Genomic DNA, 5,000 nt, shown 5'->3' with positions numbered 1-5,000 from the left:
GCCTGTACTGTATATATTATTAATATAATGGATATATAATTGATACTTATTTTAATTTAATATTAAGAGTATGTGAAAGTTCAACTCCTACTTTGTTTACTTCCCTGACGACTTCTTTAAAACATTGTAATCAATCAGAAATATCAAGCAGCTAAAAGTCAAACATGGATAAGTGTGGAGAGAGTTTTAAATTTTTCCCATCATGCCTTGCAATTAATTCAGATTTTTTTTTTGAATGGTGATGGGACCTTTTCATATATATATATATATATATATATTTATATATATATATATATATATATATATATATATATATATATATATATATATATATATATATATATATATATATATATATATATATATATATATATATATAAAATCCACAAAGTTCAGTGAGCAGGTTGTGTTATGTTAACTTTTTGTGCTGGTTGATTTTCTATGTACCGCATTTTTCGGAGTATAAGTCGCCCCGGAGTATAAGTCGCACCTGCCGAAAATGCATAATAAAGAAGGGAAAAAAACATATATAAGTCGCACTGGAGCCCGGCCAAACTTTGAAAAAACTGCGACTTATAGTCCGAAAAATACGGTATTTTTCCCCGCACCATGACTAGGGAAGGTTGTTCGTATTGGGTCTTAGAAATTAATGCTGTGCTTTTGACGACAAGAAAGTACACCTGAGTTTTTTTTACATTGTCCACAATATAACAGGAGGGCATTTAAACGTAATATGAACATTGAAATTGAACTCATGTCGTCGTCTCGTGACGTTTGGACACCGCCGGTATAATACATTTTAGTATGATATATTTTCGCACAAACGACTAACAGCTGTGTGGTGTGTTGTTCCGCCCTGCAGTGTTTACGCCCAAGGTGATCGGCGTGGCCATCGCCCGCTACGACTTCAGCTCACGTGACACGCGAGAACTCTCGCTGCAGGAGGGCGACGTGGTGAAGATTTACACCAAGTCCGGAGCCAACGGGTGGTGGAGGGGCGAGGTCAACGGCAGGGTAAGCTGTCATTTTGTCCAAAATACCTACCCGGGTTCCAGTCCCACGAGTCCCGCCGGACACCGGGATGTCCAAAATGTCCAAAATACACCCAGCAATGGTGCACAAGAAGGCGGGGAAGAAGAGGGGAAAAGGCGGCCAAAATGTTCAAAAGTCCCAATTTTGTATAAAATACCTACCCGGGTTCCAGTCCCACGAGTCTCGCCGCACAAGTCCCGGGATGCAAAAAATGTCCAAAACGTGCCCAGCAAAGTCCCACGGGAAGGCGGGGAGAAAAGTGAGAAAAGTCGGCAAAAGTCCCAAAAATTTTCAAAAATCACACCCTGGTTCGAGTCCCACGAGTCCCAGGATGCCCAAAATGTCCAAAACGCACCCAGCAAAGTACCACCTGAAGTGTGGGAGAAAAGTCTGCAAAAGTCCCCAAAATGTTCAAAATACCTACCCAGGTTCAAGTCCCACAGGCGGTACTGCATCAAAAAGCGACATCAGTGTGTAAAGTATATCACCACATGGGCTAAGGAACACTTCAGAAAACCACTGTCAGTAACTACAGTTCATCGCTACATCTGTAAGTGCAAGTTAAAACTCTACTATGCAAAGCGAAAGCCATTTATCAACAACACCCAGAAACGCCGCCGGCTTCGCTGGGCCTGAGCTCATCTAAGATGGACTGATGCAAAGTGGAAAAGTGTTCTGTGGTCTGACGAGTCCACAATTCAAATCGTTTTTGTAAACTGTGGACGTCATGTCCTCCGTAACAAAGAGGCAAAGAACCATCCGGATTGTTCTAGGGGCAAAGTGTAAAAGCCAGCATGTGTGATGGTATGGGGGTGTATTAGTGCCCAAGGCATGGGTAACTTACACATCTGTGAAGGTGCCATTAATGCTGAAAGGTACATACAGGTTTTGGAGCAACATATGTTGCCATCCAAGCAACGTTATCATGGACGCCCCTGCTTATTTCAGCAAGACAATGCCAAGCCACGTGTTACATCAACGTGGCTTCATAGTAAAAGAGTGCGGGTACTAGACTGGCCTGCCTGTAGTCCAGACCTGTCTCCCATTGAAAATGTGAAGCCTAAAATAGCACAACGGAGACCCCCGGACTGTTGAACAACTTAAGCTGTACATCAAGCAAGAAGGGGAAAGAATTCCACCTGAGAAACTTAAAAAATGTGTCTCCTCAGTTCCCAAACGTTTACTGAGTGTTGTTAAAAGGAAAGGCCATGTAACACAGTGGTAAAAATGCCCCTGTGACAACTTTTTTTCTAAGTTAATGATTATTTGTAGAGATGTCCAATAATATTGGACTGCCGACATTTTCGGCAGATAAATGCTTTAAAATGTAATATGGAAAATTATCGGTATTGGTTTCAAAAAGTAAAATTTATGACTTTTTAAAACGCCGCTGTGTACACGGACGTAGGGAGAAGTACAGAGCGCCAATAAACCTTAAAGGCACTGCCTTTGCGTGCCGGCCCAATCACATAATATCAATTTCACACACACAAGTGAATGCAAAGCATACTTGATCAACAGCCATACAGGTCACGCTGAGGGTGGCCGTATAAACAACTTTAACACCGTTACAAATATGCGCCACACTGTGAACCCACACCAAACAAGAATGACAAAACACATTTCGGGAGAACATCCGCACCGTAACACAACATAAACACAACAGAACAAATACCCAGAACCCCTTGCAGCACCAACTCTTCCGGGACGCTACAATATACACCCCCCCCCGCTTTTGCAAATCATTGTATTCTGTTTTCATTTACCATTTACACAACGTGCCAACTTCACTGGTTTTGTGCTACGTGGTTCAAACGGCGACTAAGCGTCACCTACCTCTCTTCTTCAGATCGGCTGGTTCCCGTCCACGTACGTAGAAGAAGGTGAGGAGTGAACGCCCCCGGCGAGGAGAAGAACGCCGACCAATCAGCTGAGAGCCAGCGAGGCCTTGTTGCTTTCACTCCTCCAGAGGCCTTCAGGAGCAAATAAAGGGAAGAGAAAAAGGGCTCTGCTCAAGTAACGTCATGGTCTGCAGGCAGCAGCTTGCCTGTCAGCGGGGCGGGAGAGCTCGCCAGACTTCCTCGCCTCGCTATCCATCATTTTTCCCGCCTCTTTCTGCCCCCCCAACCACCGTTTTTTTGCTGCCAACTTGGTTCCTGGAATATTTCTCACAGGTTCCACTCTTCCTGTGTGGTATTGATGACTCACGGCAGCCCCGCCCCCCCGCCAGATTGCCACCACGGCGGTCTCACGCAGGATACGTCGAGATAAAGACGGCGTCCGCGCAATTGATGGCCGTTGTTCCGCTTTCCCCCCTCGCCGCTCACATTCCTTATCTCCGCAGCAGACTCTAGTGTTTTGGCTGGTGAGTGATCCCTCGCTTATCGCCCGCCACTCCGGCGACGGGAGCCCGTCCGCGGGAGGCGTTATCTAATTGGGAGGTATTTTACGGTCTGACCCGTCGTCGTCAAATACAACAATCTGTTATTTAAAATCTTTGTTTCTCTTATTTTGTGCCCCTGTTTGAACCATTTTTATTCCTGAGCAAAATAGGCTGCATGAAAGCCAACGTCCACTGTAGTGGACATTTGTGTTGCCGTGACAGGGCTGGCAATTTTTTAAACAGACCGAAAAGTAACGTCCACCACAATGGACACTGGTTCTCAGGAAGGATGTAGATTAAACAGCATTAATATTAAATATGGTGGGGTTCGACAGCCTGAAAGCCAACGTCCACTGTAGTGGACATTTGTGTGGCCGTGACAGGGCTGGCAATTGTTTAAACAGACCGAAAAGTAACGTCCACCACAGAGGACACTGGTTCTCAGGAAGGATGTAGATTAAACAGCATTAATATTAAATATGGTGGGGTTCGACAGCCTGAAAGCCATCGTCCACTGTAATGGACATCTATGTTGCTGCGAAATGGGCTGGCAATTTTTAAAAACTCCGACGACAACAACAGACCGAAAAGCAACGTGCACTACAATGGACACTAGTTCTGAGGAAGAATGTAGATTATACAGCATTAATATTAAATAAGGCGGGGTTCGACAACTTGAAAGCCAGCGTCCACTGTAGTGGACATTTGTGTGGCCGTGATAGGGCTGGCAATTTTTTAAACAGACCGAAAAGTAACGTCCACCACAATGGACATTGGTTCTCAGGAAGGATGTAGATTATACAGCATTAATATTAAATATGGTGGAGTTCGACAGCCTGAAAGCCAGCGTCCACTGTAGTGGACATTTGTGTGGCCGTGACAGGGCTGGCAATTTTTTAAACAGACCGAAAAGTAACGTCCACCACAATGGACATTGGTTCTCAGGAAGGATGTAGATTATACAGCATTAATATTAAATATGGTGGAGTTCGACAGCCTGAAAGCCAGCGTCCACTGTAGTGGACATTTGTGTGGCCGTGACAGGGCTGGCAATTTTTTAAACAGACCGAAAAGTAACGTCCACCACAATGGACACTAGTTCTCAGGAAGGATGTAGATTATACAGCATTAATATTAAATAGGGTGGGGTTCGACAGCCTGAAAGCCAGCGTCCACTGTAGTGGACATTTGTGAGGCCGTGACAGGCCTGGCAATGTTTTAAACAGACCGAAAAGTAACGTCCACCACAATGGACACTAGTTCTCAGGAAGGATGTACACCGAAATTAAACAGCATTAATATTAAATAGGGTGGGGTTCGACAGCCTGAAAGCCAGCGTCCACTGTAGTGGACATTTGTGAGGCCGTGACAGGGCTGACAATTTTTTTAAACAGACCGAAAAGTAACGTCCACCACAATAGACACTAGTTCTCAGGAAGGATGTACACCAAAATTAAACAGCATTTATATTAAATAGGGTTTGGTTTGACAGCCTGAAAGCAAACGTCCACTGTAGTGGACATTTGTGTTGCCGTGACAGGGCTGGCAATTTTTTAAACAGACCAAAAAGTAACGTCCACCACAA

The 5,000-nt window shown here is 44.4% G+C and overlaps 1 protein-coding gene across 2 annotated transcripts in view; it reads left to right on the top strand.

Annotated features, from left to right (window-relative positions):
• The window catches only part of LOC133609850 (guanine nucleotide exchange factor VAV3), a 253,478-nt gene that overhangs the window by 247,106 nt on the left and 1,372 nt on the right, over positions 1 to 5,000 (top strand). For both annotated transcript variants that reach the window (XM_061965862.1, XM_061965861.1), the window contains 2 exons: positions 863 to 1,014; positions 2,882 to 5,000. The exon at positions 2,882 to 5,000 is cut by the window's right edge and continues 1,372 nt beyond it. In XM_061965862.1, coding sequence (XP_061821846.1) covers positions 863 to 1,014; positions 2,882 to 2,926 — 197 coding nt within the window. In that variant the 3' untranslated portion in view covers positions 2,927 to 5,000. The remainder of the gene's footprint in view (positions 1 to 862; positions 1,015 to 2,881) is intronic.

This window comes from Nerophis lumbriciformis, linkage group LG07 (genome assembly GCF_033978685.3).
Source record: "Nerophis lumbriciformis linkage group LG07, RoL_Nlum_v2.1, whole genome shotgun sequence".
Lineage (NCBI taxonomy): Eukaryota > Metazoa > Chordata > Actinopteri > Syngnathiformes > Syngnathidae > Nerophis > Nerophis lumbriciformis.
This window is presented reverse-complemented; position numbering and strand designations above follow the sequence as displayed.